General features: G+C 39.2%; 1 protein-coding gene across 1 annotated transcript in view; it reads right to left on the minus strand.

Moving 5' to 3' along the window:
• Positions 1-15,562, minus strand: part of LOC135217523 (AT-rich interactive domain-containing protein 4B-like) — a 137,989-nt gene that overhangs the window by 26,349 nt on the left and 96,078 nt on the right. The window contains 1 exon segment of the mRNA XM_064253485.1: positions 11,558-11,845. Within this exon segment, the coding sequence (XP_064109555.1) occupies positions 11,558-11,845 (288 nt within the window).

Genomic DNA, 15,562 nt, shown 5'->3' on the forward strand with positions numbered 1-15,562 from the left:
GCAGTAAGTTCCAACTGCGGGAAGAGGTGGCGTAATTTGGCGTGTTTAGCAGATTCGCAATACGATGAGGTAGCAGGAAGGGAACTGGCATTTCTCATCTATGAAATCAGCAACAGTCCTAACCAAAAAGGATACAAAACATTCATAGATAATTAGGATATAATCCTTCAAACTGGAACAAATCTAATGAAACATCTTGAAAAATAATTGAAGAAGTTCCAAATAAAATCCAAGTGGTCAAGAGACTCATAAAGAAAATATACATAAACCAACATATTCCGAAACAAAGAAAATGAATAAGGTGAATCTTGTGAATATCCTAATTGATGCATTAGGAAAAAGAATGCCAAAAGCATGCAAACTGTGTAAGGTTTGGTATAGCATAGTCAATCCACAAAACCTAATCAGAAAATGTGCTGCATGCAACATTCCGACCCATCCACAGTGTGCTGAGGTAATACAAGATTTGAGAAAAGAAAGTACAAGCATTTTTTGTTCAAAACATGTCTATCATGGAAATGACAATGTTATTAAATCAAGATTGAATGTACAAATAGTTGAGGATGAAGAAGAAGAGGAAGAGGAAGAAGAAGAAGAAAAAGAAGAAGAGGAAAACGGAAGAGAAGTAAACAAAAATGAAATGACAGAAAAAAATAAGGAAAACAAAGAACAAGATAAAAGTATGGATGCAGAGATACTCATTGATACTACATATGAGGCAATAAAGCAGCTACCTACGAAGAAAATAAATTACGATATGAAACAACAGAAAAGCAAATCCCGAAGAGGCTCTACCCAGATCTACACAATGACGGGAAAGAGGAAAAAAAAAAATAGACAAGAAAGACAAAATCTGCAACCTTTTGAAAAGAGGGAATTGCAGATTTGGAGAAAGATGTTACTACAAACATCCTAAGATATGTCAAAACTATGAAATATATGGTAAATGTGCATACTTAGATGGATATGGGGATGATTGCAGAGATCTGCATCCAAAAATATGTAAAAACTAAAAGAAGGAAAAGGATGTAAGTTCGACAAAAAATGCAAATATATGCACCTGTAGCCATGAATCATAATCAAATAAATAACCAACCAAGTAATAAAAATCCAAAATAAGAAAGAAACAAACAAAAATAAAGAGAGAAATCAAGAATATCAGGTAAAAGAGAAAAGCAAACCACCAATGAGATATGCAGAGGTGTCAGCAAAAAATTTCAAAGCATCAGCTCCGAAATTCTACTCAAGACCGATAACTAACTTGATTTATTTGTTCTGCAACGAGGATATTGCAGCAAACGGAGAAAAGAAATTGCAGATTCAGACACAAAATGAATAATTATGATGAAGGAAGATCAAATATTATGGAAAAGTTGGATTTTTTAATGTCAGAATTTCTGGAAATGAAAAAAAGAACAACATACCAGAAACAGGAAAGAGACATGGGAAAATCCTTATTACTACCATTATTAAATGAAGGAGAAAAACACGCAAACCATCATAGTGATGAATGCGCAGGGTTTAGTTACGAGTAACTCAAAAAGAAAAATAGAGTACTTAGAAGAACTAACCCAAAATGAAAAGAAAATAGATATAATGAATATAAGTGAAACCTGGTATTCCCAAGAGACTGGGAATGATGATCAAATAAAAGGGTTCCAAACTTATAGATCAGATAGAAAAAATAGGAATCAAGGGGGAACCGCAATATATGGGAAAGACAAAAAACAAGGAAAAATATATGAGAAATATAGTAACTCAGAATGTGAACTAATAGCGGTAGAATTTGAATCTGAAAAATTGATGAACATAGTAATATATAGACCTCCTAATACTAAAGAGTTGACTTAATAATTGAAAAATTGGATGATATATGTAGAAATCACAAGGGACTGGACTATTCTCCTATCTGGTGACTTCAACTTTCCTTTCGTAGAATGGAAAGAACGAATAGGAGATTGTGGTTGTACTTATACATATAAAAAAGAGAGTAATAGTAGTGCAGAAGATAAGAGGCAATTTGAAAAGCTATTAGATATGCTACTAGAATACAACATTCAACAAATAAATCACCTGCCAACAAAAAGAAAGGAAAATACTTTAGACCTAGTATTTGTGAACGAGATGAATTATGTTAAAGAAATAATAGTTTATAATGCGAGTATTTCAGACCATAATGTCATAGAATTAACAGTTCATTCCAAAGCAAGTGAAAATAGAGATAAGCAAGAAATGAAAAGTGGGAAGGATATGGAAAATACAACTTCTACAGTAAAATATAAAATGGTCAGAAATTAATGAAGAATTAAACAAAGATTGGGATAACATTTTCGTAAGTGATGACATAAGGGTAAATACGGAGATATTATATAAATAAAAAAAAAAAAACTATGGGAGAAAATAGTGGGAAAAAATAATATACCGAAGAAGAAAAGTAAACATCATTCATGCATACCAAGTGACAGAAGGATCTTGTTCCAGAAAATCAGAACGTGGAAAAAAGGTCTTGCAAAAGAAAAAAATGCATGGAAAGTTATAGAACTAAAAAGTAAGATAGAAAATGCAGAACAAAAGATTATACAATCAAAAGAAAATGAAAAACGGGACTTGGAAAAAAAACCCTAGTAAATATCAAGCAAAACCCCAAACTATTATACTCATATGCGAAGAAGATGAATAAAAGAAGAATAGAAATAGGCCCTCTGAGAATTGAAGGGAGATTAACGAATGAAAAAAAAAGAAAGTTTGCAACATAACTGGCAGAACGAATATAAGAGAGAATTCACCCCTAGAATAGATAATGAAGATAATGATATAGAAGTAAGGGAAGAAAAATAGTGAATATTTAGCTGACATAGAAATTAATGAAGCTGATATTGTGCAGGCAATTAATGAAATTAAAAATGGAGCTGCTGCAGGGCCGGATGGAGTCCCTGCTATTTTGTTAAAGAAAGTAGTTCATTCTATCGCAAAGCCACTTGCAATATTATTAAGACAAAGTGTAGATACAGGCAAGATTTATGATGAGCACAAATTAGCATATATCACCCCTACTTTCAAAAGTGGATCAAGACTAGAGGCAAGTAATTATAGGCCTGTGAGTCTAACATCACATATTATGAAAGTGTATGAAAGGGTAATGAAGAAAAATATTATGAAACATTTAATAAAAAATAATTTGTTTAATATAGGACAAACACGGTTCGTACCCGGAAAAAAGTACACAAAAACCCAACTGTTAGTCCACCGTGAGAACATATTCAAAAATATGAAAAGCGGAAATGAAACAGATGTGGTTTATCTAGACTTTGCAAAAGCTTTTGACAAAGTAGACCATAAATATTAGCAAAGAAAATTAGAAAACACAATATCGTAGATAAAGTAGGAAGATGGTTAAAAGAATTTTTACACAACAGAAAACAGATAGTTATTGCAAACGATGAGAAATCGGATGAAACCAAGGTAATATCCGGTGTGCCACAAGGTACGGTGCTAGCTGCAATATTGTTTGTTATTATGATTGAAGACATAGACAGTAATGTTAAGGATTCGGTAGTGTGAGTAGTTTCGCTGATGACACAAGAATAAGTAGAGAAATTACTTGTGAGAAGATAGGAACGCTCTACAAAGAGACCTTAACAAAGTATATGATTGGGCAGAGGTAAATAGGATGGTATTTAACTCTGATAAATTTGAATCAATAAATTATGGAGACAGAGAAGGAAAGCTATATGCATATAGGGGACCTAATAATGAGACAATCACAAATAAGGAAGCAGTTAAAGACCTTGGTGTGATGATGAATAGGAACATGTTATGCAATGATCAATAGCAATTCTGTTGGCAAAATGTAAAGCAAAATGGGAATGTTGTTACGGCACTTCAAAACAAGAAAAGCTGAACACATGATATTGCTTTATAAAACATATGTTCGTAGTCCACTTGAATATTGCAATATGATATGGTACCCACACTATCAAAAGGATATTGCACAAATAGAGAGTGTACAAAGGTCCTTTACAGCTAGAATAGAAGAAGTTAAGGACCTAGACTACTGGGAAAGACTACAATCATGAAATTTTCATTATTAAAATGAAGTTTTATTGTATACTTACCGAACAATTATAGAGCCGTGATTTCCACGAGCGGCAGGATACTAAATTCAAATTTTAGCTCGGTCGGCGTCGCACCAACACTGGTGGTGATGACGTCATCTCCCTCCACTCGCGGGAGAACCAGGTACAACTGCCCAGGTGAATCCAATTCTTTCTGCCCGTCCGTCCACCTAAGGGGAGGAGGGTGGTATAATCATAATTGTTCGGTAAGTATACAATAAAAACTTCATTTTAATAATGAAAATTTCATTTTTTTCATTGTAGTGTCTTACCGAACAATTATAGAGCTGATTACACATTTATGGGAAGGTGGGATTCAGTGGACCACTAGTATTTTTTAAAATGGTTACATTTATTGCAATACCAGTAAACACTCAAGGTGTCTGTTGTACCTTACCTTGTAAGGAGAGCTACAGCAGACTGTTACCTGCCTCTGGTCGGTGCTCTTCTTACTATTGTAGAGGAATTGGAATTTGACCAAAGTTAGCCTCTACAGGAGTGGAATCCTTCCGTAGTTCAAGCGAGTCAAGGCTGACTGACGGAGGATAGTAACAACAAAGATTGCCCTTGCCCTGGGCTAAGACCAGAAATTCAATCATACAAAACATTTGTCACCAACACCAGATTTAAAAACATATATACCCAACCATTGTAAAATCTGACCTAACAGACTGGTGAGTATCCCAGGTACTCAGTACCCCCAGCTTCCCTTGAACTCGACAACCTATTCAAGGTGAAAAGTTAGCATAGAGTGAGGCGACCCCTGTGCCGTTTCTCCCAACACCATGCCAGAAAACCGCCACCGGACCTAACGTTTTTACAATTCTCGAAAACCGTTTCTACCTCTTTGAGATAATGACTCGGCAAAAACCGAATTCGATCTCCAGAACGTGCTCTGAAGAATCGAAAGCTAAAGATAAATTCTTTCTGAATGCTAAAGAAGTTGCCACTGCTCTAACCTCGTGAGCTTTTAACTCTCCAGAACGGAAAGATTGGTCGTTCTCGGACTGCGAGTGAGCTTCCCTGATAAGCGCTCTAATAAAGAACGATATAGCATTCTTAGAAAGAGGACGAGAGGGATTTTGAACCGAGGTCCAGAGCTTAGAAGATTGTCCTCTAATACCCTTAGTGGCAAACAGATACTGCTTAATAGCCCTGACTGGACATAAGAGCCTTTCTTCCTCCTCATGTCCAACCAAATCAGATAAGTTCCTTACCACAAAACTCCTCGGCCAAGGATTAGAAGGATTTCTCATTTTTGGCTAGAAAGGTCAAAGATACCGAAAATACAGCATTGCCTTGAGAGAAAACCGACTCTTTTGTCTATAGCGTGCAATTCGCTGACACGCTTAGCAGAAGCTAGTGCAATAAGAAAGAGTGCCTTCTTAGTCAAGTTCCTGAGTGAAGCGACTTCAAAGGCTCAAACGGTGGCCCCATGAGGAACTTAAGCACCACATCTAAGTTCCAAGCCACTGTATCTTGCGGGAGCTTAGTGGTTTCGAAAGACCTAATGAGGTCCGACAGATCTGAATTGGAGGAAATATCCAAACCTCGATGTCGAAAAACCGAAGAGAGCATGGCTCTATATCCTCTGATCGTCGAAAGGAGCCAGTTTCTTAAGAGTTCCTAAGAAATAGAAGAAAATCTGCTATTTCTGTTAAAGAGGTCGCAGAAGTAGAGACTTTAGCACTTCTACACCACTCTCTGAAGATTCTCCACTTCCCTTGATAGAGTTTGTTAGAAGACTCTCTCCTACAACGAGCGATAGCTTCTGCAGCTCTTCTTGAAAATCCTTTCGCTCTGACAAGATTCCGGACAGTCTGAACCACCCTGTCAGAGCTAGAGCGGACAAGTTTTGGTGGAACCTCTTGAAGTGAGGTTGTTTGAGAAGCCACTTCTCTGGAGGAAGAAGTCTGGGTTAGTCTACTAACAACTGGAGAAGGTCCCGGGAACCACTCTTTCCTGGGCCAAAAGGAGCGATTAACGTTAGCGTTACATTGCTGTGCAACATGAACTTGTTCAGCACCTCTCTTATTAGACCGAACGGAGGGAATGCATAAGCTTCCAGACCCGACCAATCCAACAGCATTGCGTCCACCGACCAAGCTAGAGGATCTGGGACTGGAGAACAAAAGAGAGGAAGACGGTTGTTCCTTGATGTCGCGAACAGGTCTATTGACGGTCGTCCCCAAAGGCGCCAAAGTTTCTGACAAATCTTGTTGTCCAAAGTCCACTCCAGAGGTAACACTTGCTGTTGACGACTTAACTCGTCCGCCAGGACGTTTCATTCTTTCCCGGAACAAATCTCGGGACTAGCTGAACCTCCGCTTCGTTTGACCACAGGAGGAGATCCTTGGCTTACTTTCGCTACAGAGAGAAAGACTGAGTCCCCCCCTGTTTCCCCGCACGTACGAGAGAGCCGTGGAGTTGTCGGAATGCACTGCCACTACTCGACCTTCTACTAAGCTCCGAAACTGTCTGAGCCCTAAGAAAATTGCTAACAGTTCCTTTACATTTATGTGGAACTTCTTCTCCTTCTTCGACCAAGCTCCTGAAGTCCGTTGATTTCCCAGTAGGGCTCCCTCAACCTGTGTCCGATGCGCTCGGAAAAGAACTGTAGGTTCGGGAGGATGGGTCGTAAATCTAACCCTTCTTCCAACCTTGCTCGAGAGAAGCGCACCACCTTTAGGTCCTCTTTTATTTGATCTGTGACAGGAAAGGTAATCGAGTCTGGTTGTTGTCCTCCTGCACCAAGAGGCTCTCAGGAAAAACTGCAGAGGTCTCATGTGCAGTCTTCCCAACGTCACAAATTTCTCCACTGACTCAATTTGCCCAGGAGCCTCATCCACTGATTGGCAGAACTTACCTTTTTGTCCAAGAACTCCTGAACTGTCTCCAGACAGCCTTGAACCCTCTTCGGGGACAGAAAAAGCCCGAAAAACTTGAGCATTCAGAATCATCCCCAAATAAAGGATGCTCTGAGATGGAACCAACTGGGACTTCTGTTTGTTGACCAGAATTCCTAACTTTCTGGCAAGATCCAGAGTTGTTCCAAGGTCCTTCATGCACCGACTCTCTGATTCCGACCGGAGAAGCCAATCGTCCAGATAGAGGGAGATTCTTACTCCTAATATGTGTAGCCAGCTTCCTATCGGGGATAGAACCCTGGTGAAAACTTGAGGAGCGGTCGCTAGTCCGAAGCAAAGCGCCGAAACTGAAACACCTTGCCTTCGAACATGAACCTCAGGTACTTCCGAGATTCGCGATGTATCGGAATGTGAAAATAAGCGTCTTGCATGTCCAGAGAGACCATCCAATCCCCCTGTCTGATGGACTCCAGAACCGACCGAGTGGTCTCCATATGAAATTTTGTTTTCTGGACATGCAAGTTCAGGGCGCTCACATCCAAAACCGGCCTCCAGCCCCCTGATGACTTGGGAACTACAAAAAGGCGATTGTAAAAGCCTGGAGGAAAAATCCCCTTCTATCTGTTCTATCGCTTCTTTGAGAACAAGCGCTTCCACTTCTGCGGCTAGCGCCAGAAATTTTTGTCTGAGCCCGGAGAGTATGCCTGGAATGGAATGGCACAGGTGAGAGCGAGGGAGGTGAAACGAGAGGAATACGATAGCCGAACTTGAGTACTTGCACTACCAGGCTTCTGCTCCTCTGTTTTTTTTCCCATTCCTCCCAAAACAGAGCCAGCCTGGCTCCCACTGGTGCATGAAGAACCGAGCTTTCATTTGGAAGGTTTGTTAACCTTGGCCGAGGCCTTAGACTGAGGTCGCAAATTCGATTTCGGCCGAAAGAAGAAGCTTGGGTTTTCTCCCCCCCCCTCGAAAAGGCGCTTGGGCCAGAGGAGAAACCGAAGGAAACAGTCTCCACAGGAGCTTTAGGTCTCTTAGTAGACTGTGCCATGTAAAATCCGAAGTAGATTTCTTATCTAGCGCAGACGAAATTGACAACACTACATCGTCTGGAAAGAGGTTATCTTTCACAAAAGGAGCAAACAAGAGAGCAGACTTCTGTTGGGACGTAACCCTTTTAGAAGCAAAGGAGCACCAAAGTTGCCTTTTCTTAAGGGTACCAAAGGCGATGAGCGAAGCTAACTCATCACATCCATCCCTAATGGATTTGTCCAACCGCAACAGGACAGAACGCCAATCCAATCCTCCGCTAAACCTCCTGAGAAAAGAAGAAGGAACAGTCTTCGATCTTGGCCGCTAAAGCGCCAATAGTCCAATCAAGGAAGCTAAAGACTTCCAAAAGTTTAAATTGATTCTTTACAACGTGGTCCAACTCAGGCGCTGTAAAGAAAAACTTTCGCTGCGGCGAAAGCAGATCTTCTAGAGAGTCGATTAAACTGGAGAAGTCTCCCTGGGAGGAGGCAGAAACTCCCAGAGAAGGAGCTTCCCCAGTTACATAAAAACCTATACCTCTTACGAAGCAAACTTAGAGGGAGGGTAAGCAAAAAGAGCCTTCCCTAAGTCTCTTTTCATAGACATCCATTTCTCCATCTCTTTCAACGAATGTCTAACCGCTTTAGATAGAAACAAGTTTTTGGTGGGAGGAGAGGGTCTGAAGTTTTTCCTCCTCATCAAAAAAGTCGAAGTTGGGGAGGAGGGGCGCGGAGCCGCTTTCTCAAAATAATCTGGATAAAGATACCAGAAGAAATCTAAGGAGAACGTGAATAACACGAAGAGGTGATGTGAATCCTCCTACTCTACTTCTTCTTCATTCTCCGATACCGCCGAAGAAGTAGACGGAACTACAACCGGATCTGAAGGTTTCGAACCACCCTTGGACTCATTCATCCAGTTGGTTAACATCTCTAACTGCTTGCGCAAAGGCGCCAGAGACGAATCAAAAACAGTTAACGTAGGCTTGGAAGAGCCTAAATGTTCAGCAGGAGGCGGAAAAACTACTTGCGCCTCGCTCGGAGCCGCCGAAATTCGAGGCGAAACAGGCGCATCAGGCGTAACAGACGAAAAAGCGCCTAAAGAAACACCCTTAGAACTGCTAGCTACAGCGCTAAAACCACAATCTCTACTAGTAGATGGAGCCGAAAAAGGCACAGATTGAGGCGACGAACGAGCCGCTAACGGCCGAGGCGCAACCCTACTCTCAGGCTCCTTATACCGCTTGACTGGAGGAGGCGAAGAATCGGCGCCTGAACGCCTCTTTAAGGGACGCGAAACGGGCGAATCTCGCCAAGAGCGCCGTGCGACCGGAGAGACGAATCGCTTGAATCATTGAAAGGCGTCTGACCGCAACACCTTTCCAACGCTTAACCGAGCCCTGTTGAGGCGCAACAGGCTCAACAAGAGAGGCGCCTGTCTGTGGGCAAATCCCGATCGACTCCCTTGGACTTCCGGTATGTCTTCTGCGTGCGGGGGAGCTGGACAGTGACCTTTGTCTAGGAGACGTGTCAGGACAGACAGACGCACCCTCAACTACACTCTTACCTGAAGCCGCTTTCTCCAAAAACGTCTTAACTGAATTACCAAGTTGCAAAACCGTATTCGCTAGTACCGAAAATTCTGATCTAACCTCGATTCCAGACTGGCAATGGTGTGCGGAAGAAACTACACGGGAAGCCGGAGAAGTGGGATTAGTAGGAGGAATAGGAGGTGTAGTTAAAGGAGACATAACAATTTGAGGATAAACAGAAGGAACAGATGCATCGCAAGACGAAGCAGAGCTAAGTCTACTTTCCCTAAGCGCTGCTTTTTTCTAATTCTGTCTTTAGCTAATTTCTCCGAGTATGAACTAAAAAACTTCCATTGAGAATCAGTCCAATCACTACACTCGTTACATGTTCGATCTGCTGAACAAACCTGTCCCCTACACTTAACACATTTAGTGTGAGAATCATACTCTAGCTTGGATAATCTAGTTTTACATCCTGAGATGCAAAACCTAACTCCCGACGGACTAGAATCCGACATGGCAACGCCTAAATAAAAAGCAAAATAACAACAACGCCAAAAAAAGAGTACTTCACCAATTCCGAAGATCAAATCCACAAGAAAAAAGCGAAGCAAAGTCATCCAACCGCACCGACCACCGATGTTCACCGGACGCCGGTAGGAAAAGAATTGAATTCACCTGGGCAGTTGTACCTGGTTCTCCCGCGAGTGGAGGGAGATGACGTCATCACCACCAGTGTTGGCGACGCCGACGCGCTAAATTTGAATTTAGTATCCTGCCGCTCGTGGAAATCACGGCTCTATAATTGTTCGGTAAGTATACAATAAAACTTAAAATTATATAGTCTAGAAAGGAGAAGAGAACGCTACATGATAATTCAGGCATGGAAACAGATAGAAGGAATAACAGAAAATATCATGGAACTAAAAATATCAGAAAGAGCAAGCAGAGTAGATTAATAGTGCCCAAAACTATACCAGGAAAAAGGAAAAATAAGGAAAGCACACAGGACATTAATCCACTACGCACCAGCATCGATAATGCAGCGTCTATTCAATGCGTTGCCAGCTCATCTGAGGAATATATCAGGAGTGAGCGTAGATGTGTTTAAGAATAAGCTCGACAAATATCTAAACTGCATCCCAGACCATCCAAGATTGGAAGATGCAAAATATACCGGAAGATGTACTAGCAACTCTCTGGTAGACATTAGAGGCGCCTCACACTGAGGGACCTGGGGCAACCCGAACGAACTGTAAGGTCTGTAAGGTAAGGTAAGTTTTTACAAGAGTGTTCACCCTCGTGTCGGCGTGGGCGCATGCTCAGGGGATCAGGCTAATAAGATATCTGGACGATTGGCTGGTGATAGCAAAGTCCAGGGAGAAATTACTCAGGGACAGGGCGGCCCTCCTGCAGCTTTGTCACAGCCTAGGTATTGTGGTGAATCAGCAGAAGTCGCAGCTGGATCCAAGTCAACGTTTGGAATATCTGGGAATGGTGATAGACACAACACAAGCCAAAGTATTCCTGACAGACCAAAGAGTAGAGAAATGCAAACAAGTGGTGAATGCCTTTCTCGGAAAGCAGACACAGCCAGCAAGACAGTGGCAGGTCCATAGGTCAAGGTACCACTGTACTCAAGTGTTGAGTAAAATACTCTGTAAATACTTACAAGTAAACAAGTTATACTCTGTAATTTTGTGAGTTATTTTTTCATCTTCAGAAGAAAACTAAAAGAAATTTTTGTTTGGTTAAGTTTATATGACCATTCCAATGCCATGTGCCACTTCTAGCCATTACAATCTAGACAAGATGAATTTTAAACTTTTCTACTCTCTTGGCATCTATCTAATACTACTAGATCTTGCAAAGACACTCCTGCATCTGGATCTACACTAAACCTAAGGATTTTAAGGGGTTGATTTATATGCCAACATAAATATCATTTAATGTAAAAAGTTAGACAAAAATTTGTTTAAAAATACCAGCCATTTTCAAGCAATTCCATTACACACCAAAGTTCTGACCTCCACGTGAAGAAGAGTGTCTACGCCGTCTTCTCCCTGGACAGACACCTTGATTACTCATTTTCCTACTGTCATCATCCTCCCCTTCATTGCCAGCACGAACTCGAGGACCTCTACACCGCCTTCGCTTTGAAGTAGCTGATGAGTTATTGCTCTCCTCAGTTTCTGAAACTTCATCATGCTCTACATTGTCATCATGCTGCCTTTTCATTGGAGCACCTCTCATGCTATGATGTCTTGAATCACTACCCAGGGTACTGTCCATTGTATTGGAATCTGTGGGTAAAGCATTGGGAAAACATCAGATACAAGCTCACCCACAAGTGATTTATGAATATTCAGAAATGCTAGTCATTGAGGTGGTTTATCTTTCACAGTTTCATTATTCATAAACAATGATCTCCTTTTACTTTTCATACACCAACCAAGAAATATCCAGCAGTCTCATAACCAAATTATTTTAGATTTTGATCTCCTATTCACTAAAAAACACATTTTTCCCATTATCATTAATATCGTATAAAACATGTAAAGCAATGTCAGAAGTGATACTACATGTTTGCATAGTTATTTCATTCAAAATTCACTAACTGGTAACCTAACCTGCTACATATTTCTCTCTTATTGAATGTGAAAACACGTTTATTTGAAAATATAAGGCCAAAGTACTATGTTTTATAATATTAAAATCTATCATAAATTTGAAAATCGTAAGAAAATATAGTGTAGCCAAATTTCGGGAAAGTGAAAAATATTTCCGAAACTTTCGTTCATCCAGTGCTGATGAGCATCCGTGCATTCTGCGAAAAAATCTTATCACATTACCTTCAGATGTTAAAATAACACAAAAAGATAAAAAAAAATGTATCACTGTGTTGCAACCATAACATTTGAAATAAGCCTATTTCATAATTTTTACACCTACAACTGAAAAAAAGAAATTTGTTAATACAAAAATATTACTGTAGCTAAAATGCATCCACTATTGTCAATGGGTGAAAGGGGCCTGCGTGACACAACCACTTGAGAGGCAGAAACATCAAAGACCAGGAACATAGTTCTACAATGAACAGAGATAATGAAATCTTGAAAATATTTACTATTCTATACATATATACAGGCAGACTCTGTTAGTATTGGTGATCTGGTTTTATGGGGCTTGCCTAGAGCAATAAAATTGGCAATTTATTATGCCATAACAGGCAGAGTTCCCTTTATTGGCGTATAGCGCCTTATGGCGCACCATAAAGTGCCTTATGACACGTCATAAATTGCCGAGTTTTGGTTAATGGCGGTTTTCGCTTATCAGCACACCCCGGGAACAGAACCCCTTCAATAACCGGGGACTACCTGTATTAGGGGAATATTTGGATTATCATAAAAAATATTTTAGTTTGCTTTTTACTTCTCAACCCCTTCATAAATAATGGTTTATGGATAAGTTTTTTTTATCCAGAATGAGGCCCAGATGTAAACATGGAAGTTGGTCATGTTGCACCTGTTAATCAAACAGAGAAACAGAGATGGCAAATCACATTATACTCAGTCCCCCGCTGTTGTGAGAAATCAAGGAGATAAAACTCAGGAGATTAGTGAAAGAATGAGAGCACTATGGATTTCCAGGATAAATGGGGCTAATTTTCAGCTGTCAAGATAAACAAAAATCTGTTCAGATCACTTCATTAGTGTTAAGTGTTATTAATTGTTAGTGTAATTAGTGATAATTGTGAATAATGAAAGAAGCCTAGGGCATAAATATTTCACAAAGTAATTCATTAACAGCCACTGTGTTCTCTGTCAAATGATAGATGATTTAGAGCTGCAAAGAAGTTATTTTGGGCAAATCTTTAAAACTGGAAGTAGTGGATAGTGAATTTCACACAGACATCAAAGACAGTTAGAGCTGTTTAACAAAATGCACATAATCATACTTGCTTTCTCAGCAAAATTCTGAAACATCACACTTGGGAAGAGCATTTCAGGACAGCATAAACAAATGCAGAAACCAACAACTATTACTATTATTGTTTGTTTGCATGGTGTTTTTACGCTAAATGGAACCAGAGGTTATTCAGCAATGGGACCAGCAGCTTTACATGACTTCCGAACCACATCTCAAATATTATTGATTAATACTGTATCAGTAAGAAATTCCAGGTTTTAGAATTACGGATGAAGACATTGTAAACCTGTACCAACATAAACAACAGAATCGGGAGACAGCTAACTGCCAAGTAATTTTTAATAACTGTCAAGCGTTTATTCTTCAAGCAATGGAGATCTGAAGAGACAATAACAGCACTAAACTGTAGCTGCAGGTTACAACTGGGGCTGAATAAAATGAATAACGGACAAGACGAAAATTGTCTGGAACCGGCGAAATCACACTTAATGCTTATATATGTACAATCAAGTATTGTGCACGTTTTAAACCCAACTTTGTTTATTTATAAGGAAAATTATCACTGAATTACATCTCTTCTCTAACACCTAATGGCAATGAAAATATTGATAATAGTCAATCAGCAGAGATTTTGAGAATGCAAACAATAATCATATACAAATGGCATACAATGGCAATGTTTATATTCTGTAATGCGTTTAAGTTTTGCAAATGATAATTTTCTCCATAAAATATTTAGGTTTATAGACCTTTCCAGTTTTGAGAATTACAGATAGAGATCGTAAACCTGTAACAAAGTGAGAGCTCACTCATCCTAATGTCTGATAATAATAATTATCCATGGCAATTACTGTTTTGTTACAGGATCAATAGTTGTGTTTCTAGTGATTCACTTGAATTACCTACGGTTTTGACCATTATTACAGATGTTTTGTTTAGTGTTGATAGTTGTGACAGTAGTTAACTATTGACATACCTATCAACATATTGAGGGGTTAGCCTATCATTGAATAGGACCTCCAATTTGGGGGAGATTTTTTAAGGTTAAAAGGTTACTTTATACGCGGCATATACGGTAAGTATTCTGTAAATAATTTCCATCACAATAATCAGTATTTAGTCACATACACAATATGAAAAAATACAGTAATTAGTGAATAAACAGTGTTATACAAAAAAAGGGAATTGGTGATCATTTTAAAAGGGTTAATACTTCAATAATACGACAGAAAATGGCTTATGTATACAGTACAGTACAGGGGTAACTTGATAAGTTGTCCAACATTCTGTAAAACATTAATGTTAATATTTTAAAATTAGTAAATCAATGTTATAAGCAATTTAGGTTGTGTATATACTCAAGAATCACAGTTATAAAAGGGTACTAATTTAAGATGTCTTAAGAAGTTTTGGAGTGACGATTTAGGGTGTATTTTTGTTTGAAATATTAAATTGTTTTTGAATGATAATTCGATGCACATTTTTGTTTGAATTATCAAATTAAGCTGTAAAATGTTAAAATAGAGTTATAAGCATTTTTACGATGGGATTTTTGCATTTCCACGGCAGGTTCTGGAATCTGATACTGCGTAAAAGTGCGGGAGCACCGTATTGCAATTATGTACTATTTAGTTCCTTTTAGTTATTTTAAAAATAATACAATATGTACTATGTACTGTAATGTTGCTAATATAATTTTAATACAAAAACAATAGAATGAGTAGATATTGCACAATATCAATATTAATTATCTTTTCATTCCAGTAATCATTGAAACTTCTTTTGGTGCGCGCGCGTGCGTGCATGTGCGCGCACACACACACACACACCACTTTTCTTCTAAGCAAGCTTAAATTTCAACACTTTCATTATCTTCACCTTTATTATGATACGTACGTACATGTAAATTTTATTGTTCATAAAAAAATTGTCCCAGCAAAAAATGGCTACCCCTAACCTTAAGGGGTATTTTGGACCCATAATATTTTCCCTACACCTTCATAACTAAGGGTGGATCTGTATACTATCACAAACTAAAAAAGAAACTTCCATAAAGAAACTATTATACAATGTACATCAGTGTGAGCTAC

The sequence above is a fragment of the Macrobrachium nipponense genome, chromosome 7, assembly GCF_015104395.2.
Source record: "Macrobrachium nipponense isolate FS-2020 chromosome 7, ASM1510439v2, whole genome shotgun sequence".
Lineage (NCBI taxonomy): Eukaryota > Metazoa > Arthropoda > Malacostraca > Decapoda > Palaemonidae > Macrobrachium > Macrobrachium nipponense.